We start from the raw sequence: 14,218 nt of genomic DNA, 5'->3' as shown, positions 1-14,218 counted from the left end.
GAGACGTATTAGATACTCTGCCCGATTGATCTAGGGTTCCGTAACGGCTGTCGTGGTTCTGCCCGACGTAGTCGTTGGAATGCCGTCTCGGGGAGGGTATTACTAATGTTAAAATGGGTTATTATACTAACACACATGCATTTGTGTAATTTATAGATTATTTCCAGGAAATCCTTACTGATAATCCTAAGATAGCAATGTAAGTAATCCTCTTTTTGTTAAATGTTTTTACAAAACCTTAAATACTTTTCCATGCGAATAACAGTTATTGAGTATTTGTAAGAATACATTTATAGTGGGTATGTCGGGGTTTTGTATACAAAATTTGTTACCACCTGGTCAAGGAGTAACATTTCCACAAGTTGAGTATGACACTACCACTGATGTTAATTGTTATATCTTGGAAACAAATGTAATTGCGGATGCGCCCTCAATACTGTACACTGTGACTATTTACTTAAACTTGATTAAACTGGGATTCACTCACCAGTATTTCCCACTGACAAAATGTTTTTAAAACGCGTTTCAGGTAACAAAATGTGAAAGCCAAATAGAAGCCAGCTTGACAGCACTGAAGGCTTGGAAAAGTGGCAATAAAGTTACCTAAAAATAAATAGATGTTTTTATTAAATAAAATAGGGTGTATTCCTATGAAAGTGTGTATACTGAAAACTTGGGTTTTACCCATGTGTTTAATATATTGGAAATGTGGTATTTTACTCTGATAAAATATTTCATAACTATGGTCTTGATGTAAATTTCTGCTGCCAAATTAGACAATAACGTGATACCACCGAAATTGGCTCGCGGCCGCCCGTTCCCGGGGATTAAGGGATCGGGGGTTGCGACACCAATGCAGCTCAACCCCAGCCAGGGGCTGCCGCCCCTGTGACCTTACTACCAGGGGCGCTGCCCCCGGACACCCGCCAAGACCGTAAAACGCAATGACTAAATCAAAAACTCAGATAATAAAAATGAAATTAAAGAATTTTTTACATGGATCGAAGTCGGTTTCTTCAACGATTGACGAAATTTGAATGATTGAAACACTTATCAGAGATCATCGAATCGGACGGATTAAGTGATTATCTTCAAAATCACCAGAAGAAACGAGATTTTGTATGAAATTAAGCTGGGTTTTCTTTAAAAAAGCTGAAGAACACGTTGATCGGGTGTTTGAATCATTGATTGGTGACGAAAATCGCACTATAATGTACTGATTATTGAGATAGAAAGTGAAGAAATGGTTGAAGATGGTGGGTTTTGAAAATGGTGGGTTTTTATGTTAATGGGGAGAAGAAGTAAGAAGAAAAGGATAAGATTGACTAAAATACTCTTCCTCTTTATTTTAAATTTTATCACATGTCTTGTCCTATAGCTTTCTATATTTCCTAGCCAAAAAATGATTCATAAAAAGTTTATTCAAAGTTACGAATTTAATCACGACAAATTGTATATCAGTTTTATTAGTTATTTTTTTTAATCCAAACTGTATATTAATTTTATTAGTTATTTTTTTAACCAATAAATAATCATTTTGGGTCACAAAAAACCGACCCGGATACAAGGAGGTGAGTCATGACTCATGAGGGTAACTTTTTAGGAAACCCAACTGCAATAATAACAATAAGACGAAAGATATATATCACAATCGCATCCTCTTGATCATTTCCTCTGTTCTTCATCAAATCTGAACAACAACAACAATGGCGACAAGATACTGGATCGTCTCTCTCCCCGTCCAGTCCTCTGCCACCACTCTCTGGAGCCGATTACAAGAATCAATCTCCAAAAACTCCTTCGACACTCCTCTCTACAGGGTAATACAACCATCACGATCCATTAATAATTCGATCTCGCACTAATTCAATCGTTTTTGCAGTTCAACATCCCTAATCTCCGTGTCGGAACACTCGATTCGCTTTTAGCCCTCAGCGATGACCTACTCAAGGTAAAATTTAAATCAAATCGAATCAAATTGTTATTTGATTAATGTTTGTTAGGGTTTTGGATCGTTTAATCATTTGATTGTTTGATTTGATGTGTGCAGTCGAATTCCTTCATTGAAGGATGTTCGCATAAGATACGGCGTCAGATCGAGGATTTGGAGAAGGCGTCGGGGATTCTGGCGAGTTCGTTGACAGTTGATGGAGTTCCGGTGGATTCGTATCTTACGAAGTAATTGATTGGATTTGTTTTTGTGAGTTTGATGGATGATTGTTATTTGTTGTTGATCTGTTTGTGTTTGTGATTTTAGGTTTGTGTGGGATGAGGCTAAGTATCCTACAATGTCTCCTCTTAAGGAGATTGTGGATGGTATTCATGCGCAGGTGGCTAAGATAGATGATGATCTTAAGGTATTTAGTTGTTTTGTATCTTATAGTCTTCGGTTTTCGTGTAGGCAATGTGGTTGTAAATTTTGATTACTAAATCCTTGATTTAAACAGTTTTTGTGCTATTTACTAGGTTACTGATTTCGGTATTGAACATCGTGTTGTGGAGTGTAGGTGCAAGTTACAGTTGTTTGATCATATCGATTATATGTTTTGTCTTTTTTAATATGATCATTTGTAGATCCTGTTCTATCTGCCTGATTAAGATATATGTAGAGAAGAGTTTGTAGCGCAGATTTGTATTTTGAACAAAATATTGTTAAGGGATACTCTCCCAGGGAGGTTACAAACTGTTATCCAAGGTTCTTGTTGCAATACTATTATCCAATTTTCTAAAAGCTTCCTAGATGGAAAAAGGATGAAGCTAGAAAAGAGAAAAACAGTCGTCGGGGACTAAAATTTTGTTAACAATGCTAATGAACCAATCTTAAAAAGAAAAACAGTGGAATAGGTTATTAATGCAAGGGTGGAACCGTGGATGATATATGCTTAGAAGTTAATGCACTATACTGTAGATCAATACACATATAGCAAGTACATTGTGCAATAAACTTTAACCATTAAATAGATTCTGGTTAAGTTAGTTTGTATGATTAACCTGGCTAATATTCTGGACACTTTAAATCTTGAAGTCTCTATCAGGATAGCTTACTTCTTCTGTCCCAAGAATGTTACAGCATTTGACAGCTATGCAGTGAATTGCGTGCTATAGCGGTGCTATAGGGCTTAGCGGACATACAAACCCATAATGGTCCAAATAGCGGTCCCTTATAGTGTTCCGCTATTAGCAGTGCTAAATCCCGCTTCTGGACCGCTATTTTGAAACCCGTATAGCGGTCGTAGCATCGCTTTTAGCAGTTTTTATATTTCAGCCCAAAAGTAAGGTAAAGCCCACATTAATCAACTTTTTGTTTGAAATAAACCCAAAATTAAATCTAAATCGAGGCCAAATGTCTTCATTCGCTGGACGCTGGTTCTTCATCAGTTCATTGTTCAACAAAATTAAACCTAAATCTCAAAATCGCTGCGCTTCCTCAGTTCATGTTTTGGGTTTTGATATTACTACTAATATTTTGCATGATATTACATGAATTTTGATATTATTATGAATTTTTTCATATATATATATATATATATATATATATAGTCTTAGGATCCTGTAAAAAGGACATTTTTCGTTTATGTATGTATATATATTTATATAAATACATAAATTATGCATGGTATAAAAATTACCGTCATAGCACTGATATACCACCGCTATAACCTATATACCATATAGCACACCTTGACCGCCGCTATAACTGCATAGTTTGACAGGCACTTATATTTCATGTATGATGAAATTCGTTGACTGTTAGTCAAATGCCTTAATATCCTCCAATATAGACAAAATAAGGTGCAACCTTTTTGGACATAAATAAGCATAGGTTGTAATGATGAAGGCAGACAAATTCATATTTCTGTATTTGAAATCTCCCATAAGGGAAATATAGATCAATTTTCATTGGACATAATGGGATGGAGGGAATACAGTTTAATTCTTGTGACTTATTCTATTTAACACTTTGCCAAATTTATTGTTCAATGTTATGTGTTTGCTAAACCTTGAGATCTGTTTATTTACTAATCATAAATTCTCTAATGCTTTATAGCGGTTTCCTGTCTTGCATTATGACAGGTTCGTATTGCTGAATATAACAATGTTCGCAGTCAGCTCAATGCAATTAACAGAAAGCAGACTGGAAGGTAAACTATACACAGACTAATCATTCTGAGGTGGCAAATTTCACCCATGAGCTTATGAACAGGTCGCTTTGGGTTATGTTATACCTTTAACGGGTCTAATAGGTTAAAAAAAGTTATGTTAAAAGGAAACAGGTCAAATGTGATACAGAACATAAACACAACACATAAAGAACACACACTTTTAGAGAGTGAAGTGATAGTCTATTATCGAATACCTTCAACTTACTAGAATAATGGGCTATTCTTAATGGCGAATAGCGTCAAATAGCGATAAGGTACGTACCTATATGCTACATAGCGAATAGCGATAAATAGCGAGCACTATTTTATAAATAGCGATACACCAGAAAAAAAAAATTAATTTTTTATATGTATATTGTATCAAAATACCCTGGTATATACGCATTTTTAGATGTATGTTTAACAAAAACTTAAAATCCAGCTATTTTATAGCTATATTGAATTGCTATTTATATTAAAAAAACAAAAAAAAATGTGTTTCTATTCTTGCTATCCATCGCTACAACCCTAATAGCGACACTAGACCTATACGCTACGTAGCGCGTTATAGCGATCGCTACGATTGCTATTGATAACTATGAGCCCATTAGCAGGAATGTACCTAAATTACTAAAACAAAGGGATTTGGGCCCAAGAACCAGGCAAACCATGATGGGCCATTTACCACAAAGTTCGGTCCATTGCTAGCTTTCTGTGATATATAAGGCAGACTCATAACTTTTTACTATTTGAGAATTGTGCCTGTTTGAAGTTTGGCTTTACATCAGGCTTCCAGCCCGTTTTCTATTCTCTCATTACTCCATGAAGGGGCCCACCAACTCGTGGATCTGTTCCACATGAAAATGGGTCTTACTGGTTGAAAGTCACCCAAATTGTTTTATTATGACCAACTAAATTGCTTTATTCAAAAAATTAGTTTATTATTCAATAACATGCATTTTGTAAACAAATCCTTGTTCCAGCTTAGCTGTTCGTGATCTGTCAAATTTAGTAAAGCCAGAGGACATTGTCAGTTCAGAACACTTGGTTACGCTCATTGCAGTTGTTCCCAAGTACTCCCAGAAGGATTGGTTGTCATGTTATGAGACACTGACAACTTATGTGGTACGACTGCCTTTATGATTATAGTTATGAAATTCACTACTGCCTGAAAAAACGTTCATGATTCATTCGGTAATTGAACTAATTATTTTAGGTCCCCAGATCCTCCAAGAATCTACATGAGGACAATGAGTATGCTCTTTACACTGTAACATTGTTTAATCGTGATGCTGATAATTTTCGAATTAAGGCACGCGAAAGAGGATTCCAAGTGAGTTTATTTAATAATAATATTCATGCATTCTTCTTGTAACATGACAATTACAATCATACATTAAAGCATCTTATGCCTTTATAATTCAGGTTGTGTAAAACAAAGTTTTGATTAAAAAATTTCTGATTATGATTCAGATCCGTGATTTTGAGTATAACTCGGAAACTCAAGAGAGTAGGAAACAGGAGCTTGAAAAACTGATGCAAGATCAAGAATCTCTCAAAAGCTCTCTTTTGCAATGGTGTTATACCAGTTATGGAGAGGTAATTTATCATCTCTCTTAATTTATCTTTTTAATTTATTATTCTTAATCATGTTGTGAATGTATTATGTTTAAAAGATATATGGGGGAAACGACACCCCTGGTAAAATTATATAAATTTACAAAAAGAATTACAAGATGAAAAAAAAAAAAACGCTGGGCCCTGAACAAGTGAGCAACGTACCCGGCCCATCGAGTCCTATACAAGTATGCCTATACCTAAGTCCTAACCGAACGCTTCTTATGCATACACCACCAAATACCCTATGCCCCTATGGGCTTATTGTTGGCCAAATACAAGACACAATCATTGCACAAAACCTAACATCTATTAACAACACATGTAGAATTATAAGTCCAATAGCCATTAAAATTTCTTCGCCCCACTTTCACGTCTTCAAACCAACCTTTAATGGTTTTGAAACCGGCCGTTGCCACATACATCTTACTATTAGACCACGTAACTTAACTTGATGATTATTCCGGTTGATTACCAAAGCCCAACATGTTAACAATCCGAAAGCCCAAAACCACCTTCTAGCCCATATATCCATCTAACAATTCCAATTCCAATACTGATAATTTTGTCTAACTCCCTCAATCAATCAATCAATCAATCAAATAAACACCATGTAATATCGGTCCAACTCCAGGCCCACACAAATCTAATAATCCACTCATTGGGCCTTTTCTTGTACAAATTGTTTCTATGCTCACAATGGAGCTTCCAACCAGCCCAATGCCCTTCATACCAAAGCCCAGTAAGCTTTGATTAATCCATTCTTTCTACTACTAATTAATACCTGGCCCAAATTCGAAATTCCCAAATCCCAATCTTTTCCTTGTCTTGTCCCCAGCCCAAAACATTTGCGTCCATTGCATCCATTTATTTGTTTTTTTTTCCTTCTAAATTTATTGTGCTAATCGTTAAGCTTTTGTGCTCGTGAGCCTCATTAGCAAGGATGATTCCCTGTTATAATGGCAATTGGCAAATACTTGTTATTTTCAGATGTAATATTTTCAAAAGTTGTATTGTTCTAAATCTCCCAGTGTACCGAAAATGTAAGAAGTAATCTAGTCTGCATGATACTGATTACTAAACCAGGAAGAATGTATTAACCGACATAATAATGATAAATTATTATTATTATTATTATTATTATGTCGGTTAATAGAATGGTCCAAATTTGCTACGTACGAGTGTTTAGTATGACTGAAACCAGGAAAAAAATATGCACTATGAACATTTATATCATGGAGCACATGTCACAAATTTTTCATATTATTATGTTCTGTTCTTTTGTTTTTTTAGACGACAAATTGGACACCCAACATGTCACGAATTTTCCATACTATTATGTACTGTTCTTTTGGTTTTTCAGACGACAAATTGAACACCCATGACCCACCTACCCATGTGTCCTTGAAACCACCACCCTTAAGGGTATCACCACCACCCGTTAATCAGCTTCTGTACTGTTGTTCCAATAACACTCTTACATTGAAACCACGACCCCCTATATTGCATCGAATTACCATTTTTCCTTCAGTCGTTTAATATTTTCTGTAACAAAAGAATAGCAAAGTTATTCACTAGTTACTACACTAATTGATATTAAACTTAGATTGTTGGAACATTCACATTTTTTCTACAAGTTGAATTGAGGAATAGTCAGATGAAGATTTAAACTTCTTTATGGGTAAATGGGTCAATTTCGGTTATACTTATTTCTAAAAGACCAAATGGGTGAGGTTCTGTTTTTAGCTAATATGAAAATTAAACGGGTCAAAAGTTGCCCAAAATGTATATACAGATGCGTAATGCCTCTTAAAGGGATACATTTAAAAGAATTAGATTAAGATTGTAATATTATTTTATTTATAGTTGTATTTAACAGTTAACACAATTATATTTCCCTCTCTTCTTTAGTATTTCCCAACTTCAACTGTACCGCACTAATCTTGCAGGTTTTCACTTCCTGGATGCACTTTTGTGCTGTTCGCTTATTTGCAGAGAGTATTTTGAGATACGGGTTGCCCCCTTCCTTCTTGGTATTTACTTATACCTTTACAATTTACATTTTTTTAATATTAAACGGATGCTCAAATAGATGTATAATACTCTCTCCTGACTTGATTTCAGTCGGTTGTGTTATCACCATCTGTGAAAAGTGAGAAGAAGGTGCGTACAATCCTCGAAGGCTTATGTGGCAACTCTAACAAGTAATTTCTTACACCTCACTTTGATATTTTTTTCAGTTAATAAAATTACTCCTTTGATTGTTTGTTGAATTACCCTTTTGCCGACAAATAAAGCTACTATTTTGGACCCGCTCATCAATGCTAATGGGTAAATCGGTCATTTTATCTGTGAAATATCTCTGGAATAAAGTTGATGTTATAGTTAATTCTCCTTGTCTATAACTCAGTCATAAATCCATTAACTTAAAAAAGAAACTGTATTAAATATATGATATAATGGTCCAAAACATTTTAAGAGGTTTATAGATGCAAGGCACCCGTCGTATTCAGCCATTATCACTCCTGAATCGGGGTATTCAAAAAACTCGTGGCTTGCAGCTCGCTCGAAAAAAGCTCGAAGAAAGCTCGGCTCAAAATTGGCTCGGTTGTAAACGAGCCAGCTCGGCTCGGCTTGGGTTGTAAACGAGCCGAGCTCGAGCTTGGCTTGGCTCGGCTCGTGAGCTGGCTCGATAAGGTTTATATCCTTCATTTTTTTGTCCCACATCGCTTAGAAAACAAAAACTAAGGGAGTATCTCCCCTATAAAAGAAGGTTAACACAATGTACAAACTGAATTCACTATTTATACTTGCATATTTAGCCATATGGTTAAATTAAATGGCAATTATGGCCCTTAGTTTATGAAGAAATTCATTTTTAAGGGCTTTTGAAGTAGTAAATTTTCTGGTTGTTTGTTAGTTCGAGCTAGATCGAACCGAGCCGAGCCAGCTCGAGTTCTAACCGATTCGAGCTCGAGCCTCAAATCTCAGCTCGATTTGAAATTCGAGCTCGAACCGAGCCAGTTTGAGCCAAGCTTGAGCTGGGTCTAGCTCGGCTCGACTTGGCTCGTTTACAGCCCTACTCCTGAAATTACTCATCGATGGCTGCATGTCTAGGACCACGTGGTTAATTTGTTTCTGCCATATGTTGAAATTAATGTTGTTTTGGTCTTAGGACCACACTGTCAAATAATGTTGTTTTGGTAATTATCAACGCAGCACGTTCTGGAAAACCGAGGATGAAGGAAGCATGGCCGGCTTGGGTGGCGAAGCTGATACGCACCCATACGTCTCCTTCACCATTAATCTTATATGACCGAACAGACTCTAGTGGTGGTGCTGGAGGCGGTGTTGTTGATTCTTGTCTTCTTGATTAGAACGTAATAAGGTTATGCTTAAACTCTTGTGTATTATAGGGTTCTATTTATACCTAATTTTAGCCCGGGAGTCTTGGTGTATTATGTGTTTGCTTTTCGAAAACATGTTCTTTGATTTGATTTATTGTACTACATACAATCTGGAGATGCATTCTCTATTTGGAGTACCAATTTTATAAACCTCTTATTTATTTTTAGTATTTCATGCTGTTGTATTCGACTTTGTTTTAACGAAAGTATTCATAAATAGAGTTTAATAACTTTTGTAATACAAGATCTTCATAGGGACTTCTCGATTCCTACCGTTCTCTCCTCTTCCTTCATCCTCTATGTTACCTTCGACATCCGACCTCCGGCTGCTGACATTGTTGACCAACATGTGGCCGTCTTTGCTTGTGTTGGTATAATCTTGATGTTGCGGGTTTGTTTACGGGTCACGGGTCGTCACATATCGGATCATGGCTCAGCAGCTCAAACGGGTCAGTAGGTTGCGGGTCAAGTAGCTAAAATATCCAGGGGTAGATTGGTCATTTAATACCTTATGTTTACGTTGGAATTGGCTGCATGGGCTGGAAGAGATTGGTCAAGTTCTGCAAGTGGGTTTGGTGCATGTGAACGTTGGAGTGGAAATATGACCGTCGGGTTTCTGCATGTTGGTAGAAGAAGTCCTGGAAAGTGGGGTTTGCCAGTGGCGGATCCCCCCGGGGTTCCTGGGTTTCCCAGGAACCCTCTCGGTTTGGCAAAAAAAATGGAAAAGGTGAGTAGAAACGTTGAATGAATTTGAAAAAATTAGTGAGAATATACCAAAAGGAACCCCCTGGAAAAAAAAATCTTGTATCCGCCACTAGGGTTTGCTTGCTTGTTGGTTTACGTTGTGTTTGCATGGCTATATAAAGCCTTTTGTTTATTCAATAAAAGACAACCCACTTTCATTCTTTCCTTCTTTTCTAAACCTTCTGCATATTCAGAGAATTGTGAGAGTTTGAGTGTGAAGAGAGGGGCCTGAACCAACAGCGTGCTCATCTCCACTGCCGTGTGCAAGAATCAAATAAGACATCAAAAGCCAAAAAACCACACATCAATGATCAATAACAATCCAATTGACAGCATAAAAAACCTCCCTAGTAGAGCTTAGGAAGATGCAACTCCCAATCCAATTCCAAGCATAAAAAACACATTCTAGCAATTTTAGAACCACAAGTTGAAGCTCAAACAACTCAGAATACGAACTATTCAAAACAGTCACCAGGAGTAAAAAAAGATCACCATTCAAAAGATCGGAAATTTGCACATATAGATGTAGCAAATGGAGGAGGCTCACAAGCCTACTAATATCTATATAACTAACATTACAAACGTGTTAAAAACAGACCACAAGGAGTACAAAAGGAGTCTGTCTATAATTTAGAGATAAGGAACATGCATCATGAGAATTTACACATACAATATAGTCCATAAAAGCATTCCGCGATGACAATCTTACATCCTAATGAAGGAAATTAAATACTTCATCAAAATAACATCCTTTACAAAGTAGTTTATGGGCGATCAATGATCAATTCAGCACAAGGTGATGCCCGCAGAATTGGGAGCCGTAGCATATCTTTAAGCATCTTCATTTCTTCGTCAACGGAAACATTGTCATTTAGCTTAATTTTCACATTCTTTAGCAAAGGTGACTTGGCCATGATGAGTTTCACAAATTTCATCTCAAGAGGTAAGTTACTAAAGTTTGCTATCTCCAATGTCACAAGATAATCCAACTTCAAATCTGGATAGTCTTCTGGATCAAGGAAGTTGCTGGGAGTTTGTTGAACAGGCAACTTCTCATTATCAGACATCTGCTTATAAACATGTTATAAGTGTCAATATAAATATAAGAACCACTACCATAAATAAAAATAAAACTATTTACCAGAAACTTAATTTTCTGCAACACAGGGGAGCTCCTGATGATACAAAGGGCAGAAGAAATCTCGTTTTGTTCCACCAAGCACACATCCAAAAACAGATCTTTGAGATGAGCAAGTGAAGTTGGAAGCTTATGTGGCATGCCACCTGCACACAAGTACTTTTACCAAATACCAAAGTCAGATTTAGCAAGCGCCATATTCTTACATCAGATGTAATCTTTAAACCTGTAATCTTTAAACCTGAATACTACCTTCATATAATACTTTGAGATGTTCAAAGTCTGAATCAAAGGCACACACTGTAAAAGATCACCAAATGTAAACTTGTTTTCTCCTGCTACAAAGTCAATGCCTTTTTGACATCCAGCCTGCATAAAAGGCCTTTATAATAATATCGTTAATTGTAGTAACTTCAAAAAATGGTTATATGAACCTTACCAAACGGAGATTCACTAGCTGTGGGCACTTCGAGAGAAACTGTTGAAGCTTTTGAGCAGACACATCAACATCCCAAATACGAAAGATCGTCAGCGAACTAAATCCGTTAAACGTCAATGGGGGTTCCAAAATACAATCATAGAGATGTACACATTCTAATCCTTGCAACGAAAAGAAAGAAACGGGTAGCTTGTAGGATCTATCATCACTACCAAAGAAGAGTTTTTTCACTTTGGTTCTCCTTGCAAGATAACTTATTATTAAGGCAATGTCAGACTCCAGATGAAGTTTACCAACCGAACAGTCGAACACTAGTGTCTCCGGACCGTTGTGTAACATTAAAACATGGAAGATGGCATTGACAAGCTTATACTTCTTCAACTCTCTGCAAAGATGATTAGATGACATTGTAACCATATCGTCTGTAAATACAAGTTTGGGCATGCCCCGCCAAGTATACCGCCATGTCTTTGACAAAACGCTGGTTCTCAGTGCATCTCGGAGTGGCATACGAGTAAGAATGTATTCTATAATGTTTAGAGGAAGGGAGCTGATGATATCAGAATTTAGGGTTTGAGTTGTTGTTGGATTTTGATTCTCCATATTATAATGCTGCTGCTGCTGCTGCTGCAAGGTAGAATGCAATTCCCCAATCAGATTTAGGGCAAACGATGATGGCTCAAAAAATCTTTCTTTGCAGATTTAGGTCGGAAAATTGGGGGCCTGGAATAATAATAAGAAAAACTTAATCAAATGAAACTATTTCGAAGTGGATATACATATACAATTATACATTTATCAAATTCTTCAAGAAACACTATTCATGCCAACGAAGTCACGAGTTATAGAATTAAATTCATCTGCAAGAAAAAAAAAACTGAGTATGAATTAAATACCTCTTGTCGTCTAGGGTTTAAGCAAGCGATTTGACAACCTTTTGAGAGTTAGCGGCGTACTCACTGTTTTTCTCTCACACTACACTTGCCGCCACCACCAACACTCTCCGGATAAACTCTACGGCAGCCAGATGTTTCAGATCTGGCCGCCGGAGTTTATACACTAACGGTTTTCTCTAATCTAGGGTTTTGCTCAGATCTGATGAAGATGATGCTAATGGCGGTTGCGATTTAAAGAGAGAGAGATAGGCGGTGGTTTGATATTGGTGGCGGCTGCTGGTGGTTAGTGTTGGCGACGGCGGTAGTTGGTGGTTGGAGACGGTTGTGGTGGTTATCGATGGTTTTGATGACTGTTTAGAACTACGATGAGATTCTTGCACAATTGAAAGCCGCTAGGAGAGAAGCAGGTGGTGGTGGTGCACAGGCGGCTCCCTTTCCCTTTGGATTCAGGCAAGATGCAGGCAACCAGTTCACTGGTGGGTGTTGTTGAACTCTGTTTCAGTTGTACCCCAGATTGGGTCTACTTTTAGCCTCTATTTGTAACTAGTCGTTTAGCTGCGTGATACGGCGGGAAACATATCACTTAGGTGGGTGAGTTTAGGGCTATGTATGGGGCGGGTTTGGTTTTGTGTCATAACCAAAACCAAATTCGCGATGCAAAGGAAAACACAACACTTGTTAGTAATTCTAAGGGTATGCATGAGAATGTTCAGTTTAGTTTGGTCATAACTAAGATCTAAATCTTTGATTAAGATACTTCAAAACCTGTCATAGGGATTTAAAGAGTTTTAAAAGAATGTAAACAATCATGTTGCCTAGTTTTTTTTTAAACAATCATGCATTTTCTCTCATTTGTTTTTCAAGCTATACTATTTCCAATCTCATTTCCGCACCTTAACCTTAACATGTTGCCTAGTTCTTTGTTCATGACAATAATTTTAGTAACCAAAAGGAACCTAAAAAATATCACATGATAAAATCCAATACCAAACACACACAAACATGACTTGTAGTACAACGGCAAAATCAGGCAGGGGCGGACCTACACTTAGTGGTGGGTGGGAGGGCGCACCCCTTGACAAAAAAAAATTAGTGTATTTTTTGAGCAAAAATCCTGATCGCCCCCCTTAAAGGTTCGGTCAAATCCCCCGATTGCAGCCCTTGAAATTATGATGGATAAAAACTCGAAATGAATATGTTGGAGATGTGGCCGGATTTGTTTCTGGGAGTTGGTAATTGCAGCTGTGGGTAGTGTTCATATGTAGAAGATTATGTTTTTAGTGGAAAACTACAAATAAAACGAAGTGATATTATATAATAATATGAGCCACTTTATTGGGAATTACAAAAACTATTAAATAGACGTATAGAGAATGTAAAGATTTTTAACTTTATCAGTTTTTCAAATTTAATTTTAATATACTTTTTTATAACTTTACTTAATGTTTACTAATTTATATATAATTATTTTCTAGTTCTTTAAACGAAGTACATTAAGCTTTCATCATATTTTTTTAAATACCAATACTTCGATGTTTATAAATTTATATAATTCTTATCTAGTTTTTTTTAATTGACGAACATTAAGCGTTCATCATATTTTTTAAATACCAATGAAATGGATACTCGAATAGTCGAGAAGTTGTGGTTGAACTTTTTGGCAAAGCTTAATTAGTTGTTATCATATTGATTAATGGTTGTTTGACTTGTAAATCTTACGGTTAAAACAAAGTAATTTTTTTGAACGGTCAATAGAATCAATTCTGAGCATTCTCGGGGCACCTATCGAACCAAACGGAGGACTCCGACGGTAACCTGAGTCCACCACCAATTCC

The 14,218-nt window shown here is 36.7% G+C and overlaps 2 protein-coding genes across 3 annotated transcripts; one reads left to right on the top strand and one right to left on the bottom strand.

The window, feature by feature from the left end:
* The first annotated feature begins 1,558 nt into the window (after positions 1 to 1,558).
* On the top strand, positions 1,559 to 9,336 carry LOC110914964 (V-type proton ATPase subunit C). Its single transcript, XM_022159572.2, has 11 exons — positions 1,559 to 1,820; positions 1,883 to 1,951; positions 2,051 to 2,178; positions 2,258 to 2,357; positions 4,075 to 4,142; positions 5,126 to 5,267; positions 5,359 to 5,475; positions 5,616 to 5,741; positions 7,709 to 7,792; positions 7,884 to 7,963; positions 8,979 to 9,336. Exons 1-11 carry the CDS (start codon positions 1,707 to 1,709, stop codon positions 9,073 to 9,075), a joined length of 1,125 nt encoding a protein of 374 aa, XP_022015264.1. The 5' UTR covers positions 1,559 to 1,706; the 3' UTR covers positions 9,076 to 9,336.
* Positions 9,337 to 10,404: 1,068 nt separating this feature from the next.
* LOC110914962 (F-box/FBD/LRR-repeat protein At1g13570) lies at positions 10,405 to 12,917 on the bottom strand. 2 transcript variants are annotated; one of them, XM_035985025.1, is made up of 5 exons: positions 12,384 to 12,917; positions 11,488 to 12,114; positions 11,301 to 11,417; positions 11,052 to 11,207; positions 10,405 to 10,977 (listed from the first exon to the last, which is right to left on the bottom strand). In XM_035985025.1, the coding sequence occupies exons 2-5, from the start codon at positions 12,088 to 12,090 to the stop codon at positions 10,675 to 10,677; spliced, it is 1,179 nt and encodes a 392-aa protein (XP_035840918.1). In that variant the 5' UTR covers positions 12,091 to 12,114; positions 12,384 to 12,917; the 3' UTR covers positions 10,405 to 10,674. The 2 variants fall into 2 exon arrangements, with proteins under 2 accessions (XP_035840918.1, XP_022015263.1); XM_022159571.2 differs by having other exon boundaries at positions 11,488 to 12,210; positions 12,384 to 12,916.
* Positions 12,918 to 14,218: the final 1,301 nt, after the last annotated feature.

This window comes from Helianthus annuus, chromosome 16, assembly GCF_002127325.2.
Source record: "Helianthus annuus cultivar XRQ/B chromosome 16, HanXRQr2.0-SUNRISE, whole genome shotgun sequence".
NCBI classification, from domain to species: Eukaryota; Viridiplantae; Streptophyta; class Magnoliopsida; order Asterales; family Asteraceae; genus Helianthus; species Helianthus annuus.
This window is presented reverse-complemented; position numbering and strand designations above follow the sequence as displayed.

Excerpts from the sequence above, each read along its gene's own strand:
- LOC110914964 (XM_022159572.2), top strand. The coding sequence starts at position 1,707 with ATGGCGACAAGATACTGGATCGTCTCTCTCCCCGTCCAGTCCTCTGCC. Across the intron at positions 1,821-1,882 it reads TCGACACTCCTCTCTACAGG|TTCAACATCCCTAATCTCCG; the intron begins GTAATACAACCA and ends TCGTTTTTGCAG. Across the intron at positions 1,952-2,050 it reads TCAGCGATGACCTACTCAAG|TCGAATTCCTTCATTGAAGG; the intron begins GTAAAATTTAAA and ends TGATGTGTGCAG.
- LOC110914962 (XM_035985025.1), bottom strand. The coding sequence starts at position 12,090 with ATGGAGAATCAAAATCCAACAACAACTCAAACCCTAAATTCTGATATC. Across the intron at positions 11,418-11,487 it reads AGCTAGTGAATCTCCGTTTG|GCTGGATGTCAAAAAGGCAT; the intron begins GTAAGGTTCATA and ends CCTTTTATGCAG. Across the intron at positions 11,208-11,300 it reads TCTCAAAGTATTATATGAAG|TACTTGTGTGCAGGTGGCAT; the intron begins GTAGTATTCAGG and ends ATTTGGTAAAAG.